Source organism: Ochlerotatus camptorhynchus, unplaced genomic scaffold (genome assembly GCF_037179485.1).
Source record: "Ochlerotatus camptorhynchus isolate MF236.1 unplaced genomic scaffold, CSIRO-AGI_Acam_v1.1 ptg000275l, whole genome shotgun sequence".
NCBI lineage: Eukaryota > Metazoa > Arthropoda > Insecta > Diptera > Culicidae > Ochlerotatus > Ochlerotatus camptorhynchus.
Genome location: NW_027040764.1, coordinates 26,257 through 42,511, shown reverse-complemented (window position 1 = coordinate 42,511; position 16,255 = coordinate 26,257). Strand labels below are relative to the sequence as shown.

The 16,255-nt window shown below is 37.4% G+C and overlaps 1 protein-coding gene across 2 annotated transcripts in view; it reads right to left on the bottom strand.

Annotated features, from left to right (window-relative positions):
* Pdzd8 (PDZ domain containing 8) overlaps positions 1-13,111 on the bottom strand; it is a 95,093-nt gene extending 81,982 nt beyond the window's left edge. For both annotated transcript variants that reach the window (XM_065227773.1, XM_065227774.1), the window contains exon 1: positions 12,043-13,111. In XM_065227773.1, the coding sequence (XP_065083845.1) occupies positions 12,043-12,216 (174 nt within the window). In that variant the 5' untranslated portion in view covers positions 12,217-13,111. The remainder of the gene's footprint in view (positions 1-12,042) is intronic.
* Between the last annotated feature and the right edge of the window lie 3,144 nt (positions 13,112-16,255).

Genomic DNA, 16,255 nt, shown 5'->3' with positions numbered 1-16,255 from the left:
ATCAAATGGCCTGATTATGGCATTTATTGAATGGAATTACCTGATAATACACACTAGACGTAAAACTCACAGTTACTGTTTGAATATTTTATGTTTATTTTAATTGTTTAACAACGTTTTCACAAGTAAATCATGGACCCAACTTTAGGGACACATTTCTTTTCTATGTTCCTAACTTTGGCCCATGAAATTCATTTGACAGCATATAGCAATAAGAGTAACGTCAACAATGTGGTTTGCATTTGGATGATAAGGAACGAACAGGAAGGGAGATTTTTTCTGCCAAATCTGTATAATGAACATCACAATGTTTTGATTTAGATATTCTGCGGTCGAAAGACGATAAGCGAAATTTTTAATTTTTAATTTTTAACTTGAGTGATTTAATGTAGTTTTCGTAAAATTTTCTCTAAGAAATGTTTTGAGGAATGAAGAGTATTAAGTTAACAGTGATAGTGATAAAAAAAAATACATAAGAAAACGTTACCAAGAGCGTTTTTTTTGAGAATCAAACAGGATAGGACGAAGTTGCATCCATAAATAGACCCAATTTGGGGACAATAGACCGATATTACATACATTTCCCTGGTGAGTTTTTGTCTTAAAAAAAGTAAGTTTTTCAACTTTTTGCGGTTCCTGATAGCAAACGACATGATAAGCATATCTAAGCATACCATTTAGCAGTAGAATATCGTTTGCAGGTAAATTAATTGATGAGTTATGATTAAAAACGTAATCTATGGCTGCATATTAGACCGAGGTTAGGGACGTATACCCTACTTCATTGCTTACAACTTAATGCCTTCCCCTGTCGTGGTGAAGCAATTGCTTCGCGACGTTCGTTACTGAATGATGGATTTATTTCTTCTACATTGATCCACTTTAGGGTAGCTATACCTTCATTGGTCTAAGGCTTCCCACTGGAACCTCAGCTAAGTGTCAACCAATAAATTCCGCCGCTTCCATGTGGTATAGTTAAACATTAACGCTGTGACGGATAATCCGTATAATCGCCTCTTTCGTAAGTAGGCAATTGCGATCCATTTGATGAGTGAGAACAGGCTCACGGCGAAAGTATTCCTAGAGACTGGCTAATTACAACACAGAACGACCACTTCAGCGTGTGAATCACATCAATTATTGACATCCTTAGTTTCTCCTTCATAAATAATCGCAACGCGCTTCATCGATTCCGAGCATCTTCCCTTCAATTTAACGGCATTGTTGAAGGTACCACCCGAGAGATAATTAATTCCATCTGTGCAATTTAAAGACCGCTTGTTGCGAAAAGCAATGCATTCCTCTGCCTCTAGGCACAATCTATAACGCTTTCTGTGTGTGTAAAGTGGCGGCGGCGACGGACCAATCGTGTGACTAATGAGTTTCGCTTCGGAGAACACGGGCGGAGCTTTTGGATGCAGTGTCTCTGGGACGATGCCATAAAGGGGGGGGGGGTGTAATTTGGCAAGCAATAAATGAACGAAAGCGTTCCGTGTTGTAGGATGCTTGATGATGTGGTGCTTTACGGAGTATGTAGTAGTGATAGTTGATGATGATGTCATCAAACTAGTCAGCATTATCCGGTTTGTCATGGATGAGTGGCAAAGAGGCGGTAGTCGTCTGGAAATGTGCCGGCTATCTGGCATTTATTGAAGGAGCGAAGATTTCTCCTATCGGTAGGATTGAGCTTTGCTTGTTTGGAAGAAAACGATGTTTTTTTTTGGGTGGAAAATTACAGCTAGTGCTGTTAACTGTTTCACAAACGAAATGAGATCGGGCTTCGAAAAGTTTCGTGGATCGATAAATTGCCCATGTCCGGTTGAAAATTTCTGCAATGAATAGAGCACACATAGTTTACACTAGTTTTGGAAAAAAAATAACACATAAACAATCTGCGGGATCATAAGAGAAGTTACCATTCTGAAAATATGGCGAACTTACTGGAAGCTTCAAGAACCTCAAAGTGGTTCTACTAGCTACTGCAGGAACTTTTAAAAAGTTCCTAGAAATTCAGAAAACTTCACCGCGGTCAAGAGAACTTCAGAAATAAAAAGAACTTGAGGAACATTGTGGAAACTTTTAAAAAGTCCTAAGTACATACCTCAGAAAAGCTAGATCTAGGGATCTTTAGGGAATTTCAAAGATCTTAAGGAAAGTTCCCGTAGCTGTTGAAGCAGTTAAAGATTTATAAGCGTGAGTTTAGAAAAATTACGACTAGTTCTATTATGTGTTGAAAAAAAAAATCGAGAACCTTGAGATGTTCCGAAGTGATTCGCAATTTCAGAGACCTTCAGAGAATTCAGAAATATTTCAGGAACTTCACAGAAGTCCAGAGAATTTCAGGGCAGTTTAAAGGTGTTTCCATTCCGAATATTCCATTTATTTCAGTGCAGCACCGAGATCTTTACTGGAATTGAGAGCTTCAGGCAAGACTGATCAGAGAATCAAAGAGCAGTTCAAAAAATTTCAAGGAAATTGCAGAAACTTTCATTTCATTCCATTTTCATTTTGTAGCTCAGGGGTGGGCACAAGTCAATCCAAGGCCGATAGTAAAGGAGGGGTTATTTCTGACTCGCCACATGCAGGCTACATGATCGCCATGGGAAGGGATAATGATAAGATAGAGGTAGGTGGTTGGATGTTTTTTTTTGGATTGAGATGGCCACGATGCTACAAAATGATATGGAATGTATAAGCTGGAAATAGTTTGAAATTGGAATGAGTTATTTAGAATTCATTACTGAGAGTTCTGCACAGCTTTGAATCAAATTTAAGCTACTTAAAACTGACGACACTTCACTTAGCGTGCTCGCCTAGATTTCAAACACCGAATACAATAACAAAAACCCTCATTTATAAACCCTTGTATCTCAAAATTTAGGCAAAATGCTTAAAAGATTATTTTTTTTGTATCAAACTGGAGCTGCGTGATAGCTTAGTTTTCAAGACTTAACCCATTTGAATAAATTCTGCTTCTAACTTTGACAATACAGCAGAAGGACTAGCCTATGTTGGCAGCTTGAACACTGGATTCCGTGTGCCGCGTAGTAAACCGATTGAATAAGTAAATCCGTTTCGAACGAAATATCTAAATTATGTAAGTTACGAAAAGTGCGCGAATTCCGAAAGCCGTGCGAAACAACAGAAGCGAAAAAAGGCTTATTATCATTTAAAAAGTGCCACCAAAATAAATGTGATAGCCTATGTTGGCAAGTTGATTAATTTTGGTTTCCTCCCTAGATATTCTATTTATTTACTACTGAGCTTTGTTTCAATTAAGTTATTTTACCACACGTATCCATCATTTCAAAATTTTGCGACCATACCGAACAAATTCTAAGCTACATAAGCTCAAAAAAACTTTTGGTAAGCTCTACCGAATTGCGAATCACTTCTGCAAAAGGTCCGTAGACGTAGGCGCGTTGAATCCGACAGCCGCGAAAAGTTAAACATGCATCAATACCACATGAGGAAAGATCGATTTTACAGTCACGTAGGGTTTAGTTCATAAATTAACATTGACTGCTGTTTACAAATGTAAGTACTTTAACAAAAAGTTAACCCAAATACTTTAACCGAATATATCAGAGATTTCGCGTATTGAGAGAATAATATGGTAATCGAGTACAATAAACTCATGGGAAAACAGTGCCTACAAAAGATTGAAAGTTATTATTTGTAATATACCTCTAATTTTACTTATTCCCTAAACTATTCCTCTCCTTGTTAATCTGCTTAATGCAGTTCAAGACTAAATAGGAAGATTTATTCTACAACTTTAAAGGTTAGTTGCCTCCCTAAGCGGATTCCCCGCATCCTAATTCTTTTGTTAATCTTCTTAATGTTATTAGGCTTTCTGAATTTTTAATTTAAGTTCGTTTGATGATTATGATATCTCATTAGTCAAATTTAATAAATAATTGAAATCTCTAATTCACCTAATCATAACCCATGCTTTATTAAGCACCTGCACTTGTGTTTGTAATCTAAAATTAATCGTGTTTCAAGTACTTTTGATTTTGATCTATACCTATTTATTATTTCTTAGTTCGACCCAAATGACACCTTCAAGTGACTAAAATGCTTCACTTTGAAGTTAGTTTCCTAGCTGATTTTTAAATTATATAGGTTATATGCTCCAACTACACTCACACGCTTCCACTATGTCGCACCACAAAAATACGTATGGGTATGTCACAATAGAAGCACGCCACAGTCAGGGCTGGTAGCGGTCACTGCTGTTAAAAATAGTGATTTAGTGACCATGTTGAAGAAATAAGTAACCAAATAGTGACTTATAGTTGTAAAATAGTGACTAAAAAGTGACCTAAGAGAAGAAAAGTAGTCGTTATGATGGCACACCAAATAAATGTTTGATGTTTTAGCCTTATTTAATTAGTATCTCATAAACACTATGAACCTATGAAGCGAAAGATTCAATAGAAAGTTTATGGTCAAACCCACGGTATTAGTCAGGGTGTCTACTAACTGCAAAAACCTGGACAACCGGGGATTTTCATGAAATTTTATTTTTCCTTAAAATACCTGGAAGTCTCAGAGAATGTAATAATTTTCTTGCTAAGAATATAAAAAAAAAGAATTAATTTTTAAATACAAGCATTAAATTTTTCTCGTAATTTTCATTTACCCTTTCAACTTTATAGGTCCACAGTGGATTAATCTTCAGCAACAACAAAATTTAAAAACAATCATAGGCTTGATATGTGTTTTTTTATTTTTATTTTGGAACATGCATATTTTCTAAAAAGTCAAATTCCAAGTACAGTTTTAAAAGCTCGTGGAATTTTTTTATAATTTCTAAGAATCTCATTCTAAGGGAGTTCTGAAAAAAAATCTTTCAGAAAAAAACATTAAATCCAATCTGCTTAGAAGGTACTTCTGAGGAATTTTAGATTTCATGTGAAGTCTGATAGTTTTGAGTAGAATTAAAAATAAATTTTAATTAAAACTCTTAGAAGAAGATTATGAGGAGCACAGCTCCTGTGAACTTCAGGGGAAAATTCTAAGGACATTCTGTTTAGTTTTATAAAGTTTGCGGGGAAAACAAATCCAGAGCATAAGTCCTTGGTAATTTATGAAAATACTAAAAGGAGGAATACTATAAACTCTGAGAATAACTCCAGGACATCTTCAAAAGAATTCGGAAAATAAATTCAGGAGCGTTTTCTACACAAATTATGAGAAGAAATCTAAGGAATTTGTGAGGAGACATGCCAATGAATTCTTATGAGACTTTCAATGAGAGTAGAATTCCAAGGAAAGGCGTGAGATTCAAAAGGAAATCTGGAATGAATTTAATAAGCGTTTGGAAAATTTCAAGGTAATTCCGAGGAAAACTAAAAGAAAATTGAATTCGTAGGATATTTTCATCGAAATTTTGAGGAATATTTCAATGGAAATCTCCATTGAATATGGAATGGACTATTCTGAGGTCTTCAAACCTACTTGAAAGTTCCACAAATTTTCCCGAAGCTAATGAAACTGCCTTGAAGTCTATTTGTAGTTTGAGAGACTAGCCTGATGCTTACAATACTTCTCATGAAATTCTTAAACTTCAGTGAACTTTATAGGACTTCTTATAGTTGCCTCAATTTTTCTAACGATCATGATTTAAAAAATCGCTGAAGTTCTCTTAACTTCATTAAAATTTATGTGACTTCTCTAATGTTAACGAACCTGAGGTTCTCTAAAATTTTTGCAGTGCCCATGAAGCTTATTGTACTGCGCTGAATTTAATTGAACCGTCCTAAAAATGTTTAAGCTTCCACGAACTTCTGAACTTATACAAAGACCTCAATTAACTTTAAAACGTCTCTGAAGTTATCTGAAAATCTGGGAACTGTTTTAAATTTCCCACTGATTTCCAGAAACTAATGGAACTGACCTCCCTCTGAAATTCCTTCAATTTTCAGAGCTTACTAAACTTCTTTCAAATGCTCCCGCATTTTGCTCATGTTCAAAACAATTCTTGAAGTTCGCGGATGTTCCCTTAAGGTCCATATATTTCTGTGAAGTTCTCGGAATGTTTCTGAAGACTGGAGTTATAACGAAATAGTTCTATGATTTTCACTGAAGTTCTCAAAATTTTTCTGAAGTTTATGAAACTTCCCTTAAATTAGCGACATTTATTTAAAACTTCTTCAATAGTCTAATAGTAATAATAATAATGTTTAATAATCTGGCAAATTTTCTGATCTATATATTCATAACTCTCTGACACTTCTGACGTTTTTGGATCAATCATAGAATTATTGGAATACCCCATAATTCCAGGGAGTCGCTGCAAATTTGCTTAAGATAATGGGATTATTCTGAAGCTATCTGATCTTCCTAGAAGCACTCGGAACATCGTTGAATATCATGAAACTACCTAAAAATATCTAAATTTATTAGAATTTCTCTGGAATTTCTTTGCTGCTTGCTAAAAGTTCTCGCATTTTTTTTTTAATAATGGAACTACGTGATGCTCTCTATTCAACTTAGCTAAATTTTCGCATTTTTTGAAGTTCTTGAAATCTCCATGATATAACATCCTTAAAATACTCTTACGTTTGTTTATCACGTTTCAGAAATTCTCTTGGAGCTGTGTTAAAGTTTCCGGAAATTCCACGAGTTTCTCGAAACTTCTTTAAAGTTTCCAAAACTTCATTGAAATTATTTGAACTGCCCTTTGATTCTCTGGTCTGTCTTGATGTTCTCGAAGCTTCCCTAAAGCTCTCAATTCTATTGAAGATCTCGGTTCTCTGGACTTCTGTGAAGTTCCTGATATATTTCTGAAATTTTCATAAATTCTCTGAAGATCTCTGTACTTCCCTGAAATTCTCGGAACATCTCGAGGGATCTCGATTTTTTTTTCAAGCACTTCACGGAACTATCTTGAATTTTCCTTAATTTACGATTCTAGATCTTTAAACTGCTCCAAAATTCTGGACTAAAGTTACCGGAACTACTCTTAAGTTATGAAATTCCCCAAAGATCTTTAGATCTAGCTTATATTAGGTGCTTAGAACTTCTTAAAAAATTGCACAATACCCCTCAAGTTTTCTATATTTCTCAAGTTCGCTTGACACCTGTGAAGCTCTCTGAAATTCTAGGAACTTCATAAAAGTTGCTGAAAATTTTCGGGTGCTAAGATATCCGCTTTGAGGTTCTTAAAACTTCCAGTAAATTCCACATATTTAACTTCCCTTATGTTTCCGCTTCACTGAAATTTTCAGCATTTCCTTTCATTCCTCAGAACTTCTCCAAAGTTCCTACAATTGTTGTGAATTTAATTGGACTGTAATGAACATCTCTAATCTTCCATAAATTGAATTGCGAATTTGAAATATATCATTTTGTTTTTCCATAATTCTGGCACTCTGAAAATTGTGTACATGGAATACGAAACTTCAAGACATTGAATATTTTTAGATCTTGGACTTACTCAATTTAAGTAACTTTTTTTTTAAACTTTATTAAAGTGCGAAATTAAGTAGGTGTTAAACTTCAACATTCAATTGATTTAATTGTAAAGCTGTTTCTTTAAGAGTGATAGTCATGTTTTAAAAACGTTCGTGTTAATTCCTGTTGTGTTAGATCTACAAAACAAAACACATTTTTTAACGCATTTAAAAAATAGCTTTCTTATTATAAGCCTGGAATTTATCCGTTAAAGTTCTGGAAAACCCTGGAAAACTCAGTTTTTTTTTAGAAAAATCAATAGACACCTTGTTGATAGAGAAAGACGAAATAAATTCACGCTAAAAAAGTTGAAAATAGTGACTGATTACAAAAAAAAGTGACTTTAGTGACTTGGCCTTAAAAAAGGAGACTTTTTAGTGACTGGCGTGAAAAAAGTGACCAAGTCACTAAATAGTGACTCGCTACCAGCCCTGCACAGTGGAAATCCCGAGTCATAGTTCAAACACTTATCCCAAATCAAAATGAAGCACATATAAGATTAGTTACAATACCATGTACAAAAATGATGTTTAACATTGTTGCCTGAGTAATACCTCAATGAAAACAACAATGCAACAAGCTTGTCACGCAAATAGAAGGAGCACTGTTGGGCACTTTCTGAAATATTTCAAATGTATAGTTCCCTATAAATAAAATAAGAGTGATTTGCGGCAAAACCCGCCAGTATCGCACCCAACGTCAGTGCCTATACGTAAACGTACTACAACGCGGCTCTCAAACAAAGGAGTAACAAGTGTGATACTATCACTGCTAGACTAGATCTTTGATTCTCTCATGCAGTGGTACATCAGAGAGGGGAAGCTTAGTAATTCCCATTGCCTGCCCATGGCGCCAATCTATCGTGGCATGAGCCAGCAACGCCGGCCATAAACCGACCGTCTCCAACACTCCACTATAAAGCATGAAATTAAGCCCACCCACCAACAGCAAGGTGCAAAAACTAGCCAAGGGGAGGGTTTCAAAGAAATTGCAGAAACTTTAAAGATGTTTCGAAAAACTCAGGCGATTTTCGGAAACATCAGCAAAGCTGCGAGATAATTTCTAGAACACAATAACAATTATATGAACATCCAGAAAATGTGAGTGTATGTTATAGTATTTAAAGAACTTAAAAAAAATACGAAAATTTTCTAAGTTAAATTGAGAACATCAACGAAATTCCATGATTTAAAAAAAAATAGAAGAACTTTTAGGAAGCACCTATATCTTCAAGAAATTCCAGAGAACTTCTAAGAATCTTATCTTTCTTTATTAAAGAGACTTTCAGCCATCGGCTAACCTCTAAGAAATGTATATATGTTTAGATAGTTTCTTGATATTCAGCGATGTTCCGAGTACTCCAAGGACAATCAGATTACTTCAGAACAATGTTATTAAGTTTAGGAAACTTGCAGCGACTTTTAAGGAGTTCTGTCGAATTCTGGGATTTCAAGAATTCTATGATTGATCCGAAAGCTTCAGAAGCATCAGAGAATTATAAATATGTATATATCACAAAAATTTGCCGTAATGTTACGACAATTAAGAGAACTCCAGGTAAGCATTGAAAACTTCAGGGATATCCAGATAAGTTCAGCAAAAATTAGTGATTCAAGACAAAGTTCCGTGAACGTTTATATAGTTTATAAAACTTAAAGAAAATTATGGAAACTTCAAGGCAAAACAATTAATTTTAGTAGAATTACGGGTTCTTATGAAAAATACTGGAGAACTTTAAGGAAATTCCGAAATCTTTTAGGCAGTATAAATAGCATCAGGGGAGACTAGACTATTGAATAAGCTATTAATTAATGCCGATAATTTCAGTTCCACGAGCTTCAGAAAAATCTTGAAAACCTCAGTAAAAATCATAGACCTAAATTAATTATTTCTTCTAGATTCCAGCGGGGCTTAAAGAAATTGCAGAAATTTCAGAAAAACTTCGAAAGCTTTACAGAAGGGCAAACATCTTAATAAACATTTCGAGAACTCATAGAAGTCTACGGAACTTAAGGGAACATTCGATAACTTTCATGAAAATTATCAAAATGTGGGAGCATTTAAAAGAGGTTCAGTGAGCTCCAAAAATAGGCGGAATTTCAGGGGGAATTCAATTCCATTAGTTTCAGAAAATTAACGGTAATTTTTTTCAGAGAACTTCGGAGATGCTAAGAAAATAATTGAGGTCTTCCCATAAGTTCAGAAATTCACGGAAGCTTAAACATTTTTAGGACAGTTCAGCTTCGGGAGAACAGCAAAAAAAATTATAGAAGTTTCGATAACTGCAGGAAAAAACATAAAACTTCAAAGCAGTTCTGTTAGCACTAGAGAAATTAAATATATTTTAAAGAATTTCCGTGAACTTCATCGAATTGTCAAAACTTTGATCGTTAGGAAAATTTAGGAAGTCCGAAAAAGATCAGAGAAGTTTAAACTTTTGATGAGAAGTATTGTGATCATCAGACTAATTTCTCAAACTACAAAAGAAATTCAATGTAGTTTCGTAAACTTCAGGAAAATTTAGGGAACTTTCAAGTAGTTCTGAAGACCTCAGAATAATTCATTCCGTATTCAACGGAGTTTTCTCGTATAAATTCACTTGAAGCTCTCCTCAGAATTTCCTTTGTATTCTCCCGAAACTTTCATGGAATTGTTCTAGAAATTCACTTGGAACGCTTCTCTGAATTCGATTATACTAATTTGACGACTTCTACACAATCAACCACTCTTGCTGAATAACATAAACATTGAAAGTGCCTTTTTAACAACTAACAAACTATGTTAGCGATACTTTGGCAGTATTTTTTAAAGTTATCTAGGTTTATTTTTAGATCTGTGCAGTTTTACAGCTTTAACTCCGCTTCTTTACAAAGCTGAACTAATTAGTCGAGAAAAGTGATTAATGTGCACTATTATAAAGCCTCCACTCAGCAATCTTGTTGTAGAAGGTCATGTACATTTGTTTACGTCAGTTCAAAGTGTTGGCGTAGCGAAATTGGTAGAGTCAAGGTTTGCCAATGCGGTCTTCTTGAGTTCGAGTCCAGGTTTCCGGTGCAGGGTAATAATTTGGTGGTGTGCCATGTATGTAACGAATTTCAAGTAATTTTTAATTCGCAGCTAGATAAAATCAATAATTCCCTCATAAAAAGTAAACAATATTTAATCAGGAAAAGGTTGAATAAGCGCCTTTAAAGTTCGCACACAACTAAACAGCAGGATAACAGCTGTTTAGAAGTGTAAATAGAAATGCAATAAGAGTTTGTTCCAACCGTCCCAACAGCCATAAGTAGCTAACTAAGTTCACCAGATTTGCTTGTATACAGGTCACCTCATATCTTATAGTATTTTCATACAGCTTGAGGCTGTATAAATTAAATGAGCAAAGCGTTTACATTGTGAAAATTGTTAGTTGGGTACCTATCGATCCATGGACCGGAGACCAACGGCTTTACTTCCCTCCCGATGGAAAGCGTAATCAGAGATGTTATGCCTCAGAAAAAGAAAAAAGAAAAAAGTTGGAAGGGTTGTATACTAGATACGACCGCAGGGTTGGCGTTGGATAACGTCTGTTATGTGTTGTACTTAATTGTGTATATTATATTTTAGGAATATTCCTTAATAAATCTTTTGCGAAAGTTTGGTGGCCCTGAAAAGGGCCGTTTTGTTGGGCTGATGTTGTTGACAATGATGGAACGGGCGACCTTGTTGGACGCTTATATAGTAGAACAGAAAATATCAGAGGTGTCAGATACTCGCATCTGATGTCTCGGTTGGAGAAAGTATAAGAATATAAAAAAAATCAATCGATTTTCACCATCTTTTGACAATGGTTTACTTTTAACCATTTTTCAATAGTTTACAGACTGAAATCAATAGTTTTGAAACATTCAGCAAATTGCTAGAAATATTTCCAATCGATTGATGCCATTATCTCGTAAATCTATCGAGAGACGGTTGAGTTATTATCGTTCAAAATCTTTTAATTTTTTGTAACGCATCCAAAATGACTGTTTTCAATTTTGTACCCCCGTATGTTGCCGAAAGACGTTATCCAACGTCAAAAAGAAAAGAAGATTCCCCATGAAATTGAAACCATCAAGGCTTCAGGTAACAATTAACATTATTGCGACTTGAATGACAGTTAGTATCAAAGCGATTCAATTAGGCCTAGACAAATGTGAAATGTTCATTAGGGTTGATGCATATATGATGTCACGCTCTAAGGGGGGGGGGGGGGGGGGGTCTAAGATTTTGTGACAAGCAATGCATTAGGTATAGGAAAATCGTCACGATAGGGGGGTAATTTTTTCCTCGATTTAGCGTGACATAGTTAATGCATGGGCCCTTAGGGTAAAGCGGAATTGTAACAAAAACCAATCCATCTTATACAGAAATATGATTAGGAGTCGATGAGTCATTCCGCTAGTTAGCTTGCACAAATATTTCTTTAATTTTAAAATAATACAATCCAAACAAAATGTTTTGCACCCGTCGTTAATGTACAGACCTGCCTCAAATTTCGAAACAAATCTAGCTTATTCCGAAACAATCCTGAAAACTTTTATAATCAACACTTACATCCGGTAGCACGTACGGCTCGCTGTTTGCCGACTTGCGATACTCCTCCTGCTCCTGGCCCAGTTCCGGTAGGTGAAAGTATCGCACGAAAGCATAATACTGTATTAGCAGCATCAGCACGGCGCCAATCACGCAGGACATCAGACAGAAGAGGAACAGGTTCGCTAGATCCATTGTGCTTTTTTTTCTTCGTTTCAACAACCCAGGCCTAATTTGATAGTTGATGCAAAACAGCTTTTGCACTATTAAAAAAAAACTCCTATCAGCTCTCACGACAATTGTATAAACGAAGTAGGTGACAGTTTCCGCCCCTTTTTTTGTATTCTGGGGCAAATACGCCTGCAGTCGTAAAACAGATCACCCAACGAAGGTGCCACACACACGTCCGATTGTCGAAGTTCACTTTCCACTTACAACTCGGTCACTTTACAAAACTGATAACACCACTAGGCCTTGTACTTTAAGCAACAACATAATTAAGATGATACCGTCGCAGCGGCTTTTTTACTGCTTTCTTCTGCACGGAAACACGGCTTCCACATAAACGCTTCTGTCGTTATCAACACAAATTATACGACCACTTTTGCCATTCATCGATTTTGACATATTTTTTTCACACAATCAAACGGAGCACAAAAGGGCGGCAGACATACACCGACGAACCACCTAACAACTACTGCTCTCTAACATCACTATCTTCTTCGGGATGGGCGGTAGCATAAACATTACCGCAGCAGCACCCAGCACTTTTTACTTCTTCGTATCGGTCTCGTTTGTTGTTGTTGTTGTTCTTCGTCTTCAACCTTTTGTCACACACCCGTTCGATGCCCCTAATTAGCATGTATTACAGAATGCATTCCCGGTTCACCGACAATGGCCTTCGGTTCGGCTACCGACCGTGGAATTTTCTCCAACCACAGAACTGAACTGAAATCGCGAGCAATCGATGCGGCAGCGATAACCGAAAACGGAAAAGGGACCAAGTTTATTCTGTTAATCATAATTTACCTTTGTTTTGATGAAGAAAGAGCAACATCAACACCCTTGCGCGACACGGGAACGACCGAACTGCTACAGCTGTCAAAGAGCACTTGGATGAGACTGACGGAGAGACCATCGAGATGTTTCATGCCACCAGCATATCGTTCATGAGACACGTTTTGTGTCGTGCGACAGAATCATGAACGATGCAACTCTTGTGGGGCGTTTCAACACCCGGGGGGAGGTGCGACATGTTTTTATGTGCGGATTGTGTTTGCGTGTTATGATTTATGTCGCACGGTGGGCTGCTAGAGAAACAAATTACAATAAAATTACCATTAATAATAATAATCATAACATATAATGTAATATAGGGGAAATGGCTCTAATGTTGGCCTATGGATCTAAGATTGGGCCCATTGCTAAAAATATGCTATTTATCAATTCTATCTAGATGAACGCGTCATTGAGACGGTACTCTTGAATCTTTTTGGTCGCTATTGAGAATTTAATCTATTGCTAAATTTGTGTATGGGCCAAAATTAGGGGCATTTAGGCCGACACTGCATCCATTTCCCCTATATGGTTCTTTTGAAAAGCAAATCGATAGTGAGCATGTATAAGGGTGTGTACACGATGATCGATTCTCTTCGTGGAATTTCTTTTTTGTTAATAACTCGCTACATCCGCGACACATCCAGATTATCTCCATTTTATCATTAATAACACACAGTCTGTATTCATCTAGTCACTGTGTGCTAGCTGTTTCCATCTATGACATCTACTACCATCGACTATCGCATTTTTCATCTTTTTTTTCACATCACCCGCATCTTTTCGTACACGAACCAACCGCCGAACGAAAAAAAAATAGCAAGCCATGTTGTTTGTTTACATTTTTCTCCACCAGTTTTTATCCAACCCAAGTTTGAACTTTTCGTGTATAGAAAATTTTGGCAAATTATGTTGTAGAAATTGGTAATACTACATCGGTTAAAGTGGTAAAAAGTTCCTTTGCGCATTCACGGGATGTGGTGGATAACACAAAGTACTCCCACAAAGTGAGAGAACTTGCAAGTGACCAATTTAGTAATCAAAAACATCACGAGATGGATGAATCAGATCACTCACTTTCAACATTCCTAAGTTACTAGCAGTTTTGTCTATACCTAAGCAAAATAATTGTATTTTTAATTTGATTTCCAATTTTCAGTTTGAAACTCGTGGTGGAAACAGAAGAATTGGATCTGGAAAACGACAGCATCGTTGTTCGGATACCAAACCAAATTTTTGTAGCAGCCTCTTTTTTGTGGCAGCTCAAACTGTAATATTATGATTTTATTAGAAAATTAAATTCGTTAAATTTGATTCAGAACTTACAAGAAGTGGTCTAATTTTGCTTTTGTGTGCTACACAACCGTTTCCTCGTTCTAGCTCTTCCTTCTAATTACCACGAATTCTCCCGTTCAAATCGTCGCTCGCTTTCCTATACACCTGTTCCACTAATTACTTATTTTATGTTATTTTTTTCTTTTCCAGGTAACTGCTAGAACTACTTACAATTTAATCAGCTTCAACAAAAGAAAATTATAATTTCCTTCTATGTTCAGGTCGCCGACGGGAAACCAGATGCACAGTATAGACGAACTTTATGATCCGAAATATTCCTTGATAAATTCCTCTATAATTTCACTCTATCTGCTAACAATTTCTATCTGCTAACAATATCCATTTATAAATTGTGTTTGGTTTGTTTTGGTTTTGTTTTTCTCTTCCCTTTCTTCACTTCTGACAACGGTACGAAACGGCAATAACATTAGATACGCCAACCGCAGCTACGCACACCGTTGTGTTGGGTTTGCTGCCCTGCGGTGTTGACATACCCACTCCCGTAACATCCGGTAGTTCCTCCGGAAGTCCCGGATTTACTTTCAGACCTCCATCACCGCTAAGTTCGCTACAGCAGGCCGGTAGACTCCTCTAGCCGTCCGCACTATCGCTTGCCTAACTCTTCCGTCTGGTCCTCGGAGTATCTCTTCCACGATCCCTCGGATCCAGCTTTTCCGGGTTTTTCCATCCACTATGAAGACCAGGTTGTTCACCTGTAGCGGCTTCTGCTCCTCGAACCACTTCGTCCGTCTGTTGATTGTCGGTAAGTATTCCTTGCACCATCTTTCCCACATTCGGTTGTAAGTATCTCGTAGAGCCTCCGCAATGTCCACTGGCTGGACCACCAAGTCCGCACTTGTCACCGACCCATGAAGGAAATGGTTTGGAGTTATCGCTTCTTCCTCAGCTGATTCCTGCGGCATGTACGTTAGCGGCCGAGCGTTAATCATGTCATCTGCTTCAGCTAGTGTTGTGTGCAGAACCTCGTCGGGCAATGTTCGCCCATCGTCCAGCGCCTTCATCGCCACCTTTACCGACCTCACCATCCGCTCCCAGATGCCGCCCATGTGCGGCGCAGCCGGTGGATTGAAGTGCCACGCGGTATTATCGTTCGTTATGCTGGTCGCACAGTCGCTGTTGATCTTCTTCAACTCGTTATCGGCACCTACGAAACACGTCGCGTTGTCCGAGAAAATTTCCTGTGGTACGCCTCGCTTACAGCTGAACCTTCGAATGGCCATCAAGCAGGATTGCGTTGAGAGACTACGCACCACTTCTAGGTGTACCGCTCGTACAGCCAAACAAGTGAACACCGCGACCCATCGTTTCTCCTTTCTTCGTCCCAAAGTCACTTCTATCGGACCTAGATAGTCGATGCCCTCCGAGTTGAACGGTCGCAGATAGGGTGTGACTCGCTGTATCGGAAGCGGTGCCATGCTGGGAACATGCGGCTGACAGCGATGTACTTAACACCACACGCAATTGCTCATCACTTGACGGATTGCAGCTCGGGTGTTCGGAATCCAGAACCTTTGGCGAAGCTCGTTCATCACCGTCTCTCGATTGGCGTGTCCATACTTCTCGTGGTAGAACTGGATCAGCTTCTCCGTCGTCGCGTACTTTCTTGGCAGAATTATTGGACACCTTTTGTCGAAAGGCATGCCGACGGACATATCCATTCTACCACCCAACCGCAGCACACCTTATTTGTCCAGAATCGGAGTCAATTTGTACAGGCAACTGCTCTTCTTCACCGTTTCCATTACTGCATCTGGTTGTTGTTCCAGATTCTTGGTGAGGATGCTCATCTCATCTGGGAAACCTTCTAACTGTGCTTGCTTCC